The sequence below is a fragment of the Haliotis asinina genome, chromosome 12 (assembly GCF_037392515.1).
Source record: "Haliotis asinina isolate JCU_RB_2024 chromosome 12, JCU_Hal_asi_v2, whole genome shotgun sequence".
In the NCBI taxonomy this organism is placed as follows: Eukaryota; Metazoa; Mollusca; class Gastropoda; order Lepetellida; family Haliotidae; genus Haliotis; species Haliotis asinina.
In genome coordinates this window covers 29,421,215-29,433,677 of record NC_090291.1, presented here as the reverse complement: position 1 = coordinate 29,433,677, position 12,463 = coordinate 29,421,215, and the positions used below count along the sequence as shown (strand labels likewise).

Sequence of the window (12,463 nt, the reverse complement as noted above, 5' to 3'; positions counted from 1 at the left end):
TATATGGATATCAATCAGTATTATTAGACACATCTAATCACTTGTTAATTACTACGGTCCTCTTTCTCATTGCCAACACGCTTGTCGTACAGCGTGCTCTGACTAAAGGAAATCTGGAAATCTCAAAACAATGTTCGGCCGCTAGAAAAGTTGTCTTTTATGGCCGTGATACTATATGATCGTATTGCACGTTTAAAAAAATACACTTAATAAGCGCAAAGAAATATCACATAACAGGTGTAACCAGTAAGCCAGATGAATTGTGAATCATTGTTCGACCTCTTCTAACAGGGGCAATATGGGGCCTTAGTTAACGACATGCTGCCTAAACCTAAACCGCGACATAAAATATAGAATTAAGATTTAATTAAACTTTAAAATTAAGATTAATTTGTAAATACCATTTTCTTATGAAGCAAGGCTTTCGAGTTCTCTGTAAACATAGTTGTTTGTAGTGCTTCTTTTCACTTTCACACGAGAGCATTCGGATCGGCTGAAAAGTAGGTAATTGTCTGACTTGGTCATTGTGACTCATCTTTGTGGAGATATGACTGGTAGAGGTTTGTGTGAAATAAGTCTCATGTTAATTCAAACGCGTGAGTCTAACCAATACTGATCACGCCATGATGGGAAACTATGTTAGTTCACAGTTTTACGGAAATAGGAAGACAACATGTTCATTCTCAATGGAACTTCACAGCTTTGGTCAAGCCTATTCGTTCAAACATCCCCAAACATCCACTTAGTTTTATTTCTATCCCCACCTTATTGAGAAGTGCAGAACCGACACGACCTGTTCCCTCATTCACTCATACCTTCATCCAGAGGGACAGCTGAAGCCGAAGAACATCGACTTGGAAAAGAGTGTCAACCGAGAAGCGCACAGAACAAGTGACTATGAGATCCCGAATCTCGTCATCAGACGCGGGCAAGAATTCCAAGTCAAAATATATTTCGAGAGGAACTACATCGCCCCCGAGGATCAGATTGTGCTCAAGTTTGTCACAGGTGGGTCAGTGTTTTATTTCCAGCACGTTCCGTTATGAAGGTCCCTATCGTTAATGGTGCAAATGAGAATATGATTTAGCACTAATTATGCTCTGTTTTGTTTTTATAGGTATAAAATTGGTCACATGATTTGATTCGTGATTCTAACTATGTAGTATTATATTCCTCACAAAAGTCTTTTTCCATTTTATATTAATTTATATTTTGTTCACAACCCTAAATATATCAAAACCACAAACAGAGAGGCTTAAGTAAAAGAGACGTCACTTTATTTGATTATCGCATAACGATGAAATGTTTTGCAACTGTATTTAGCCATGCAAAACATTTCGAAAACTAAATTTAGACATTTTTTCTCAAATTCTTCTTGTTCAGTAATACAGATTCATAAAACTAATATATGCAAAGTTAGTCCTTGCACGTCTGTAGTATGAGGCAAATCTAGATTTCTGGATCTTCTGACACTGAAGGTAGACTCTTGGCTCTTCAATATTATATTGAAGTAAAATAATTTAAGAACTGTTTCTTCGGTAAAATGTGTTTATTCTGCATGTTAGTTTATGTTCCATCCCGTCTTAGGTAGTCGCCCACAGCAGAGTAAAGGTAGCGTGGTGGCCGTTCAGAAAGTGGACAAGGTCAAGGAAAATGCATGGGGTTTCCAGATTTTGTCGGTGGAGGAAAAAGCGTTGGTGTTGGAGGTGTCGTCTGATGCTGACTCCATCGTGGGTCGGTATCAACTGTTTGTGGACACCGTGCACACTTCCAGCCAGGGGAACGTGGAGAAGTTCCGTTACAAGCATCCAGACGACATATACATTCTGTTCAACCCTTGGTGTGATGGTGAGTGATTGTAAATAGAGACCATATAGTGGAAATGGTCTCTGTTTTAAACAACGCAATGTGTGCGTGCGTGCCTTTGTGTTTACGAGGGATGGTCACAAAGTTTTAAGCCTACATAACTTCTAGACTGGAGACACCAACTAATCTTAGGAGTGTTGTTGGACGGTGGTTTTCATCAGCATTTCCAGATATTTTACTCAAATAGATCAACTAGTTCGAAGGCAACAGGTCCTTGAAGCATGCTGGGGTATACGTACGAATACAGGAGATTTGAGCTCGTCATTACCGACATAGCGTTTTCCACGGAGAACTATATATGGTCTTGGTTTGAAAGTTTACATATTTCACCAGAGGTCTTCTCGTGGAGGGGTGATGTGGTAGCCTAACGCTTTCAGGAGGAGAATTAAGTCTTAAATTGATGGATTCTTTTGAATGGATGGACTCAATGGTCTTTTAATGGTAGCTCTGAAAACTTTTTTGTGCATATATTTTGCAATACTTGGTGATTAGCTGAATTTGAAGGTGAATCGATCTACTTAAATGTTTGTACGTTTAGCGGACAGCGTGTTTCTGCCAGACGAGACTCAACGTCAGGAGCACGTGCTCCGGGAAACTGGTCGGATCTGGTTGGGAACGGTTGGCAAGTACTGCGTCCGACCGTGGAACTTCGGCCAGGTGAGTCCACATATCATCTACCGTTGGATAAATGTCTGCAAAACTGTGCTTGAGAATGAGTCAAAAAGAGTTCAGTCGAATATACGTTATGCAGCTTCAGATGACAAATGTCTGGCCCGGACCGTTTTCTGGGTCCCGCTAGAAGTCCTACCTTTGAAATCGCTAGGTGGTCGCGGTCCAAGGCAACGTTCCACAAAGCAATCGTAGCTCTAAGGTGATCGTAACTCCCATTCTTTCACATAGACCTACGGCGATCGTAGAGCTACGACTGTCGTACCTGCCATGCTTACTCAAAAAAGCCGTGATGCTACGACAGTGTGTGAAACGGGCCCTGTTGAATAAACAAGTCAATGTATTTGAATACGTCCTTAAAAAAGGTTATTTATGAGGGACACGCATCTATATAAAACATTGAATAAATATTTCATACATGATCACAATAGCATGGGCAAATAATGCCGACTGGCGTGGACATCATACGCCACATTCGCAGTGAGTGTTACTTGGAGACATTACGTGTGTTGTACCTACCAGGGTTGAATTGCACAAAGCGATCTTACCGCTACAATGATTGTAACTCACATTCTTCAACATGGGCTTAAGACAGTCGTAGCGCTAAGATTGCTTTGTGCAAGTGGGCCCTGGACACCTCGGCAATTGTACACTAATGCATTCTTTGCAGTTTGACGACGTATGTCTCATTGCCGCCCTGGCCTTGATGGAGAAGTCGGAACTGGGCGACCAGGCCAGAAACAACCCGTTACTCATTGTCAGGGCCATGTGCAAAGTGGTAGGTGTCATTACTCATTGTCAGGACCATGTGTAAAGTGGTAGATATCATTACTCATTGTCAGGGCCTTGTGTAAAGTGGTAGATATCATTACTCATTGTCAGGGCCGTGTATAAAGTGGTAGATGTCATTATTGATTGTCAGAGCTATGTGTAAAGAGGTAGGTGTCATTGTTTTTTATCAGTGTAAAGTGGAAGGTGTCGTTACTCATTGTCAGGGTCGTGTGTAAAGTGGTAGGTGTCGATACTCATTGCCAGGGCTATGTGTAAAAAGGTAGGTGTCGCTGCTCATTGTCAGGGCTATGTGTAAAGTGGTAGGTGTCGTTACTCATTGTCAGAGCTATCTGTAAAGTGGCAGGTGTCATTGTTCATTGTTAGGGCCATGTGCAAAGTGGTAGCTGTCGTTACTCATTATCAGGACCATGTGTAAAGTGGTAGGTGTCATTGCTCATTGTCAGGGCCATGTGTAAAGTGGTAGGTGTCGTTACTCATTAGCAGGGCCATGTGTAATGTGGTCGGTGTCATTACTGAAGGTCACGGTCATGTGTAATGTGGTAGGTGTCATTACTCATTGTCAAGGCCATGTGTAAATTGGTAGGTGTCGTTACTCATTGTCAGGGCCATGTTTTAAGTGGTAGGCGTCGTAATTGATTTGCCAGGGCTATGTGTAAATTGGTAGTCGTCAGTTTCATGTTTAAAGGGGCAGTCATCATTATTTACAGACATGGCCTTGTCTATAGGTGTCATTATTTATTGTCAAGGCCCACGTGCAATAGAGTGTGGGTCATTATGTACAATCAGGGCCTTGTCTAAAAGGGCAGCTGACACGTGGGTGTTGATGTAGTCATTGTACTGGTATGTATCAGTCACGATGTGTTGGAATGCTTTTGGGACATATTATGATGTTCATGTACAGATCAACAACAACGAGCGTGACGGCGGCGTTCTTAATGGCAACTGGTCTGGAAAGTACGATGACGGCGTGGCTCCATATGCATGGAACGGAAGTGCCGCCATCTTGGAAGAGTTCCTAAAGAAAAGGAAGGGTGTTAAGTATGGACAGTGCTGGACATTCGCTGCCGTGGAGACAACGCGTAAGTCGGAGTTTTCGGCATTGCAACAACTGACTCGTCGTCCATTTTCTATCTATGCTATTAAAACATTGCTGGGAATTGAAGCGTTGTGACTGCTACATCCTTAAGGATTAGAATTGGACGTCAGTAACCCGTGTTTGTCATCTGAGGCGAGTAACGAGATCTATGATGTTGGCCGATGATATCGCATTCCCATTGCGTAGATCGATACTCATACTGCTGATCACTGGATTGTCTGGTCCAGATTCGATTATTAACAGACCGCCACGATATAAATGGAATAGTGCTGAGTTGGCTAAAACTGAACTCATTCCCTAAAGATTTTGGTCAGGCAGTCGGGTGAAGTTGTTCCCGTCACCCGTGTCCTATTTCAGTAAATATTATGCATGTTAACATAGCTGTTTTACATAATTTCAGTTAACATGTGTTGGGAATATTTCGTCTGTCTTCAGTATTAAGAGCTCTTGGCATTCCTGTTCGATGCGTGTCGTGTTTCCGGTCTGCGCATGACAGTGATTTCAGCAGCACCGTGAACTTCCACTGGACGCCAGAAGGCAGACCCCGGAAAACCATGAACGATGCCATCTGGTAGGTGTGTGATAATTTTAAGAAGACCGTATCCTACTCACCATCATTTCAACCTCATTCACCACAAGAGTTGTGGGGGGAGCCTAGTGATTACATGGTAGATCGTACAAGAACCCGGTTCGATTCCCCACACGGATACAACGTGTGAAGCCTATGTCTGGCTTCCATGCCGAGATATTCCTTGAATATTGCCTCTAATAAAACGCAGTCTAACAGAATTGTACACTCCTGAGAGTGGCTCAAAAACAAGCACAGAACCTTGAATATTCGTAGAAAAATCGAAGTTCCGGGTTAGAATTCAGCAACCATGTTTCTCATTAGACTTTACCTGTTATAAGGGCCCACATCTGGTGTCCCCTAACCCTGATATTGCTGGAACATTGCTAAAAGCGGCGTAAAACCAAACGCACTCACTTGTTACTTTGTTAGATCATGTGGTAGTCGTTTTTGCTGATTCAATCAATACAATTTCGTAACCAATCCCTAATGAACTGTATCGATTACCAGGGACTTTCATGTATGGAACGAGGCCTGGTTCAAGCGTCCTGATCTCCCATCTGGCCACGATGGCTGGCAAGCCTTTGACCCCACCCCTCAAGAGTGCAACGAAGGTAAGTGTTTCATCAGACTCTGACCTGATTATCGCGTGTATCCTATCCATCTCTCAAAAATCAGCCTATGCGGTGCAAGATCTTAAAGGATATATAACAGTGAAAATGTTAAATCAAATAACTTATTAGCATGTTACTATACTGTTAGGTCCAGACTCGAATATTTATAGGCTGCCGTAGCTACGAGGTTGCAGAGTTAAACAACAAAAACGACGGAGATAACATTATGTATGTGATTTGTGAATTGGCAGTGTAGTTGTTAAACAATGAATACGTACACAGGAAGAAGAATCGTTTAAAAGGTTTTAGTAAAAATGTTTGTTATGACAGATAAATTCGGAGACATATTTTCATTGTGTCTTGACCATTCTCCAGGTGTTTTTACTTGTGGACCGGCGTCGGTGAAGGCGATCAAAGACGGAGACGTTTATTTAGGTTATGACGCCAAGTTCATCTTCGCCGAAGTGAACGGCGACCGGCTTCATTGGACTGTTGACAGTGACGGCAACATGGGCGCCTTCAAAGCCGACACCAACATCGTTGGGAGGTGCATCAGTACCAAGGCTGCCGGGACAATCTCTAGAGAAGACATCACCAATTCCTACAAACATGCTGATGGTGGGTAACAGTTTTTATTCAAGAATTTCAGCCAACGGACCATACAATGACCATCCAGTCATTGGAAAACTAACAGACAGTGGGTAACACGTGATACAGACAAACATGCAGATGATGGGTAACATCTGATATAAGCGTACAAACGGAAGGTAACATTTCATGTAAGCGTGCGGTCGGCCGATAACGTCTTATAACAACTCCATAGACGGTGGGTGACAAGCATTCCAACATAAAGTTAGTGGGTATCATCATATACAAACATACATTTGGTAGCTAACTTGCTCTGCCAACCTGCAGCTGACAGGAAACATGTAAACATTAAACCAGATGGTGGGTAACATTTTATAGGCGGTTGGTAGCTATATCTAAACATACCTAAAGAATTGTCCACCACCGCTGTAATGATGTTTTTTGAAGATGTTGCAAATGTGTCTTGGGTGCTAGCATGCTGCAGTTGTTCGCAATATGGACACTTTTAGCAGGATGTCATGCTTGAACAAGGCTGGGTTATATAGGCATATATAAACTTCCTCAAAAAGATATATATTTTGAATCGTCACAGTGGAACATAAAGATGTCGGTAATGGGATTGTGACTCAAGGTCCGGTCACCTTTTGCTCTCTTTAATTTTCGCAGGAAGTCGTGATCAGAAAGAGGCTATAGTTCGGGCTCAGGGGATGTGTTTCCGGAAGCCAATCACACTTCCCACCACTAAAGAGGACATGGAATTTAGCTTCATGGGGGAATCTCTGAAGTCAGGGGAGATAACTGCTACTCTCAAAGTGAAGAACGATTCCAGGGAAAGCAGGGTCATTGACGTCTACATCTCGGCCGTTGCCGCCTACTACACCGGCGTGTCAGCCGTTGATCTCAAGGAGACGTCACCCACCATAGTTATTGAACCATCAGGGGGTAAGGCATACCAACTGAACACCTTCGTATCAAAAGCCCATCGTCTTCACCAGTCTATGTTACTCGTTTGCTTCTATCTACATGTACTTTTCTGCACTTAATTATCCGAAACTATTGTGGCTTGACATCAAACTACAATACCTTTTAGGTATGGTAGCCTAGTGGTTAAACGTTCGCTCGTGACGTCGAAGACCAGTGTTTGATTCCCCACATGGGACGATGTGTGAAGCCCATTTCTGGTGTTCCCCGCCGTGATATTGCTGGAATTTTGGTAAAAGCGGCATAAAACTAACCTCACTCACTCATAATACCTCTCAAAGAAATGGTGACAGTGTTTGAAGACCACCTACAGAATACAGCAACAGGTACAGTGTTGTTTTTGTTGTGTAGAGAGCGCAGTGTGCCTCAAGCTGAATCCAACCGAGTACATCAACAGCTGCGATGCCGACTCCCACGTCAACGTGTACGCCTGCGGCATAGTCAAGGAAACGGGGCAGAAGTTTGCTACCCGAGAAGTCTTCTGGGTAGACAAGCCTCTTCTAGAGGTCAAGGTCAGTGAGTAGCAACTAGGGCTGTGCAATATAACCGATGTACCGGTATATACCGGTTGACAAGAAAACGATACGTATTGGGATACGTTGATCGAAAACTGCTATTTTGACATGTATTCTGGAAACTTCGTAACACTCGGAAATCTTCGGATATTTCCGTTTTTCAGACCGGAAGTCAACTTAAGTTCGAAGCTGTGTTCTTCACATTTGTTCAAGTGTTTCGCAATGTTTTGGATCTGAATGGTTTAAATATATCTCTGATATGTTCTGACTTGATCAAGTTGCTGTGTAAAATTTCAAGGCTTTTTTTAGGAGAGTGGAGATTTGTCATGATTAAAGGTTTCTGTTTAAGCTTAATCAAGCATAGTGATTGTGTTGTGATATTGCTTTATAAATCAAGCATTACCTCGACTATAAGCAGTGTTTTGCTAAAAAGATCTTCTTACAATATACTGCAATACGAATCCCAGTATATGCATTCGCATCGCAATATATCGCAATATGGAATTTCTCTGCAATATCCACCCCGAGTAGCAACAATCAAAGAAGCCTGAGGATATTAATAACTGATCGAGGATGGATTAGAGTGACAGGTGCACTTAGTTCGCAATTGTATGCCTCTGTGTGACTGCCTGATTGTGTGACTGAACATTCGGTATTTACTGTCTGAGCACACAAATGAGTCTTATACAAAATAGGTGAGTTTGCGCGAATGATTAGCCGAGTTGGCAGTTTCAGTTACACCTGTACGTATTGTTACCGTTGATGTTTTCAAGTTAAGTTACTTAAAAAACAAGATTCTTCGTTGATTGATCTCAGGTGTGATATTATCCAAAAGAACTAAACAGTCTAGGACTCACTCTACTTTGTGAATGCGATGACGTCTCTTTCGCCATGCAAAAACAAAGGGATGGTCTCAGAATTGCAGCGTCCATTCATTTGCTTTCATGGTTCAGTGGGTATACTCAACTACCTGTGTTCACAGACGGAGGGACATGCGCAGCTAGGGAAACCATTTGACGTCGTCGTCAAGATCGCCAACACGCTGTCACTTCCCCTGACTGGCGGCGTCATCAACATTGAAGGACCCGGCATGCCACGAATATCAGGCATCAAAATAAAGTATGTACAGAAAGAGTCACCAAGACATTAACGTGATATATTTACCAGGGTGCTGTTGCACAACGCGATCTCAGCACTAAGGTGACCAGAACTCTCCTTCTTTAACATAGACTCAACAGGACCTTGCTTTAGGTTGCTTCTACGACAAAAAAAAAAACAAAAAAAAAAACACAGGCGGATCCAGGAATTTTGAAAGGAGGGGTTCGAACCTCTTGAACCACACACTGGCTCCACCAACGCAAAAGCACCCCTTAACTCCCTGAACGCCCTTTCTGGATCCGCCAATGGGCACCCTGTAAGTGACTGTAGGGGGAAATATGACGCATGTGTTTGTAGTACACATAGTATAATATTTGTTGTCAATATAGCGGCTGTTGATGGAGACGATGGGGTAGTGTAGCCTAGTGGGTAAAGGTTTGGGTACGCTCGTCACGTCAAATACCCGGGTTCGATTTCAAACAAGGGCACAATATGTGTACCCCGCCATGATATTGAAGGAATATTACTAACAACGATATTAAACCAGATGCAATCACTTTGTAACTGTCGGAATGAGATGGTCCAGTGTTTGCTGCAGGAAGAAGCATGTCCCACATCGTTGAGGGTACGTCACTCACTTAGCATTAAGTTGCCTCTTACGACAATCAAAGGTGGAGCGGTCGCCTCTTACGACAATATACGTTAAATACAAGACCCACATTCGTTGTGTTGATCTCCATATACAGGACAATCCATTATGGTTATGATGGGTGGGTGATTTAAACATGCATCCTGTATATCGTCGATTTGAGTGGTCTTAAAATCTATTCATTTAGATGATATTATCAATATTGCCTTTCAAATGCAAATGTTGTGCATACTCAGTAACGGATTCTTTTTTCTTGCACTTTGCAGGAAGAATATCGCCCCGGGTGAAGAACACAGGGAAACTATTAAAATGTCGTCTGCCAGACGTCTGGGTCGGAAAGAGATCATCGCCAACTTCTACAGTAAACAAATATGTGACGTCACTGGCGTAGGGGAGATAGAGATCGAGGCTGACTCTCAATAAATGGAATAAAAGTCCCTTGGTTACTGAACTTTGAATTGAACTTTTTGAAGTGTCGTAGGCCTATATTGTTCATCATACACAACCCGGGACTATAGTCCAAGAATAGGCAAACAAATAACTTCACATCCTGGGATGTGGTATCTACATGGGCGATGTTTTTAGAGGATCTGGTTTAAGTGATAGACGGCGTAAACAAACTCTCTTGGTCTTAAAGAATTTGTGCTTACCTCCAACTGCTTCTCTCTATTGGGATTTATAGCATGGGCTGTTTTGAATACAAGGGAGACAACCGTGATCTATGCACCATTGGCCTGCCTCCACTGGTCAACGTTTTTGCCAGCGCTGGTGGAATCAGCGTGACTTTCACTTAACAAAACAGATTGGCGTCAGATTAACTCAGTGCATCATGTCACTGATATGCAATCATATCAGTATATATAATATAATGTCTTTTTTTATTTCATTGCTTTAAAGGTGTTTCCATAATTTGTCTTAAACGTAAGCATTTCTTTATATTCGGTTTAACTGTCAAAGACTACCAGTTCTCAGGCTCTTTTAATGTAGATGCCTCGGTGGCTGAGTATGTTAGATCGCTGACTTGCGATGCCTCACTCTCAGAGTATGGATTCGAATCCAGAATGGGACTCAACCTCAAAAGTACAAAAATCTGTACTTTACAAATAAAGTGTAACCCCAAATATGATATATGTCAGGTCTTCTGTTAGACGAGATGTGTTAGGTCTTCTGTTAGTCGAGATGTGTCAGGTCATCTGTTATCTGGCAGCAATTACAGTAACACGTTCTTCGGCAGCTCCCCTGATGTCTGGAATGCGCCAGGTGAAGCCGTGTAACTCGCTAGCACGCCCACAGAGTAGTTTCCATTATATTTCCTTAAGCGGAAGTAGGCAATTTCATAGAGTAAATTTTTAGTGTCTACCGCAAATATATTTCATTGCTTGCCTCGTGTCGCATTCATGTTTATTTTCTATCGTTTGCCCATGAGCGTTGAATTTTATTTTATTCTGTTTTATTACTTCAGGCGCACTTAAGATTGTCACAATTAAGGAAACTAGTCAGTGTGGTTTTGTACTCGCTTCTCTTTTTCTCTCGTGTATCATTATAAGTACAATAATTATAAGTAAGTAATACCTCAGAATATGCAAGGAATAGCACCAACAAGCAGATTCATCCTATCTATATCATGTTATTTGCTTTATCTTATTGGTCTGAACGGTGTTTACAGTGGTGAAATGAGAAACGGTACTAGTGGCATATCGTTTCCTTCTCAAATAAAAGCTATGCAATGACTGTTAATATACCCTATGTATGCATAATGTCATTGACTAGAAAGGGTTGGGTTGCTTAGAATCTGTTCCCTTAAGTATATGTATGTGTTTTTGTTTCTGTTGAGTTCTGTCTGTCAGTTATGAGCTATGCCAGTATGCAAGAGACATGTATGCGATGTACGAGCGTATACGAGTGTAATATGAAGTTTCAGAGACACGATCCTTGCGAAATTTTAGTAACACCATTGACCTACAGATGTCAAACTCTATTTGAATGCATGGCTGATGGTTTCTTCTTCTAGTGTTCTACCCACAGCACATCGAACGTAACATCACTTTTGTTAAATCATATGTTTTACAAAGTAAAGAAGAAACTGTTTTGTCGAGTGCTGTGTGTCTCTTGTCCACATTTCCGATTATGCCATGTCCGTTTATACATTGTTATATACAACGAAAAAAACATAGATGAAAACGCATAATCATGAATAAATTTGTTAAAAGGACTTTTAGTGTTTTCTGTGAAGTTTGCATGAAGACAACCTCCACGGATGACCCCCATATTGATATGCCCAGTAATGCTCAAAGTTTTTACCAGTGAGTGGGCGTGATGAGCTGTCTCTTTAACCACTAGGCTACTCCATCGCCCTCTACCAGTGACACCCTGTGCTGATCACTACCTTTACCAGTGACACCCTGTGCTGATCACTACCTTTACCAGTGACACCCTGTGCTGATCACTACCTTTACCAGTGACGCCCTGTGCTGATCACAGCTTTTACCAGTGACTGAGTGAGTTTAGTTTTACACCGCTTCCAGCAATATTCCAGCAATATCACGGTGGTGGACACCAGATATGGGCCTCACACATTGTACCCATGTGATGAATCGAACCCTGGCCTTGCAATTCAGGCGTGATGAGCGAACGCTTTAACCACCAGGCTATTACACCGCCCTCTGCAATGTAATTTAATGACACCCAGTGCTGTTCACAGCATTGACCAATGACGTGCTGTAACCCTCACAGCCCTTACCGATGACACCTTGTGCTGTCCACAGCCTTTATCAGTGACACCCCGTAACCCTCATAGCCTTTACCAGTGACACTCTGTGCTGTTCACAGGCTTTACCAATAGCACCATGTAATGTTGACATGATGTTCTTTTAACTGCTTGCATTGTTCAAATACCCTGTATTGTTGATGCCCTCCCCCACTTACACGTATCCCTGGCATCCTCCATTGATAACACCCTCCACTGACAACACTCCTCACTGATGACATACTCTATGATTGACATCCTGCACTCACCTTGATTTGATG

General features: G+C 42.3%; 1 protein-coding gene across 2 annotated transcripts in view; it reads left to right on the top strand.

The window, feature by feature from the left end:
* LOC137257957 (hemocyte protein-glutamine gamma-glutamyltransferase-like) overlaps positions 1–11,648 on the top strand; it is a 35,532-nt gene extending 23,884 nt beyond the window's left edge. The window contains exons 3-15 of one of the 2 annotated variants that reach the window (XR_010954608.1): positions 826–1,008; positions 1,588–1,848; positions 2,405–2,523; positions 3,206–3,313; positions 4,229–4,406; positions 4,859–4,994; positions 5,502–5,605; positions 5,981–6,223; positions 6,860–7,135; positions 7,526–7,686; positions 8,672–8,808; positions 9,703–10,717; positions 10,765–11,648. Coding sequence is in view for 1 of the 2 variants with exons in the window: in XM_067795476.1 (XP_067651577.1) it covers positions 826–1,008; positions 1,588–1,848; positions 2,405–2,523; positions 3,206–3,313; positions 4,229–4,406; positions 4,859–4,994; positions 5,502–5,605; positions 5,981–6,223; positions 6,860–7,135; positions 7,526–7,686; positions 8,672–8,808; positions 9,703–9,859 (2,063 nt within the window). In the remaining variant the exon portion in view is untranslated. Of the gene's footprint in view, positions 1–825; positions 1,009–1,587; positions 1,849–2,404; positions 2,524–3,205; positions 3,314–4,228; positions 4,407–4,858; positions 4,995–5,501; positions 5,606–5,980; positions 6,224–6,859; positions 7,136–7,525; positions 7,687–8,671; positions 8,809–9,702 lie in introns of both variants that reach the window. The other variant, XM_067795476.1, reaches the window with a different exon arrangement.
* Positions 11,649–12,463: the final 815 nt, after the last annotated feature.